General features: G+C 60.4%; 1 protein-coding gene across 1 annotated transcript; it reads left to right on the top strand.

Moving 5' to 3' along the window:
- The first annotated feature begins 500 nt into the window (after nt 1–500).
- On the top strand, nt 501–1,890 carry CRH (corticotropin releasing hormone). The gene is made up of 2 exons (XM_061172020.1): nt 501–513; nt 1,291–1,890. Exon 2 carries the CDS (start codon nt 1,301–1,303, stop codon nt 1,880–1,882), a length of 582 nt encoding a protein of 193 aa, XP_061028003.1. The 5' UTR covers nt 501–513; nt 1,291–1,300; the 3' UTR covers nt 1,883–1,890.
- The last annotated feature ends 19 nt before the right edge of the window (nt 1,891–1,909 follow it).

Raw genomic sequence — 1,909 nt, 5'->3', positions numbered from 1 at the left:
TTCAGTTTGGCCTTTCCTAGTAAGAGGTCAGTATGTTTTCACACTTGGGAAATCTCATTCAAGAATTTTTGTCAATGGACAAGTCATAAGAAGCCCTTCCATTTTAGGGCTCGTTGACGTCACCAAGGAGGCGATAAATATCTGTTGATATAATTGGATGTGAGATTCAGTGTTGAGAGAGCAAAAATTCTGCCCCTCGTTCCCCGGCAGGGCCCTGTGATTTATGCAGGAGCAGAGGCAGCACGCAATCGAGCTGTCAAGAGAGCGTCAGCTTATTAGGCAGATGCCGCGTGGTTTCTGAAGAGGGTCGACGCTATAAAATCCCACTCCGGGCTCTGGAGTGGAGAAACTCGGAGCCCAAGTCCGTGGAGAGACTGAAGAGAAAGAGAAGAGGGAAAGAAGAAGAGAGTGGGGAAAGAAGGGAGAAGGGAAGAAAACCCCTGAGAAAGCCCCGGACACGTTCCTCTGCAGAGAGGCGCAGCGCTCCGCTCACCTGCAGAAGCGCCTCGGAAGGTAGGGAGCGCCTAGACGGAAACGCGCCTCCAACTTTGCGCTGCCCGAGCTGCCACGGTGTGCGCCGCGCAGCCAGCTGTCCCTAGGCGTGTGTGTGTGTGCGTGCGTGTGTGTGTGTGTTTACCGGCTGTGCCTCAAGATTCCGATAGTAGCTGGGATGTGGCTAAAGCGAACTTAGACGGCTGCTCATCGTTACCCGAACTGGCAGTTATCCCTCGCTGGCTGCGTAAATGAGCCCCCACATCCATCCCAGCCGCCGAGAGAAGGATGCAAGGGCAGGGATGCAGAACGAGGAGGAGGAGGCAGCAGTTCTCAATTCGGAGGAAAACGCTGAAACATCCGGAAAGGGTGGGGTGGGGGGGTGAGGGGAGATGTGTAGAACAGGTGAGATCTTAAATTTGTAGGTCTTCTCTAGAGCTCGGGGGATTGGTTTGGGGGACCGTTACAAAGGGGACTCAGGGACCGTCCCTTCGTGAGTCTCGTAAGAAGAGTCAGTCCGGCCTGACGAGGGGCTGAGCTTTGGCGCCGAGCCCTGCAGGCGTCCCTTTTCTTGCTCCCCGTCTCGGTCTCCCTCCAACTCTGGAAGTCCGAGTTTGCGCGCTTCAGCACCGCGGACAGCGCCCGCCCGAGCCCCCGAGCCAGGTCTGTGGGTGTCGTCCTGTAGGAAGCCCCCCCACCCCGAGTGCACCTCCCAGTTGAGCTCAACTCTGATCAACTCTCCCTTTCTCTCTTTCTCTCTCTCGTTCCGCCCTCTGCCCACCTCGGTGCCGCACCTAGCGCCCCTAACATGCGGCTGCCGCTGCTCGTGTCCGCGGGCGTCCTGCTGGTGGCTCTCCTGCCCTGCCCGCCGTGCAGGGCCCTCCTTAGACGGGGGCCCGTCCCGGGGGCCCGGCAGGCCTCGCAGCACCCCCAGCCCCTGGATTTCTTCCAGCCTTCGCCGCAGCCTCAGCAGCCGCAGGCTCGGCCCGTCCTGCTCCGCATGGGGGAGGAGTACTTCCTCCGCCTGGGTAGCCTCAATAAGAGCCCCGCTGCTCCGCTCTCGCCCGCCTCCTCGCCTCCTGCCGGCAGCAGCGGCAGCCGCCTTTCGCCGGACGAGGTGGCCGCCAACTTTTTCCGCGCGTTGCTGCAGCAGCTGCCGCTGCCCCGGCGCCCGCTCGACAGCCCTGCGAGTCCGGTGGAACGCGGCGCCGAGAACGCCCTCGGCGGCCGCCAGGAGGCACCGGAGAGGGAGAGGCGAGCCGAGGAACCTCCCATCTCCCTGGATCTCACCTTCCACCTCCTCCGAGAAGTCTTGGAAATGGCCAGGGCTGAGCAGTTAGCGCAGCAAGCTCACAGCAACAGGAAACTGATGGAGATTATTGGGAAATGAAACGGTGCGTTTGGCCAGAAAGATTCT

This window comes from Eubalaena glacialis, chromosome 17, assembly GCF_028564815.1.
Source record: "Eubalaena glacialis isolate mEubGla1 chromosome 17, mEubGla1.1.hap2.+ XY, whole genome shotgun sequence".
In the NCBI taxonomy this organism is placed as follows: domain Eukaryota; kingdom Metazoa; phylum Chordata; class Mammalia; order Artiodactyla; family Balaenidae; genus Eubalaena; species Eubalaena glacialis.
This window is presented reverse-complemented; position numbering and strand designations above follow the sequence as displayed.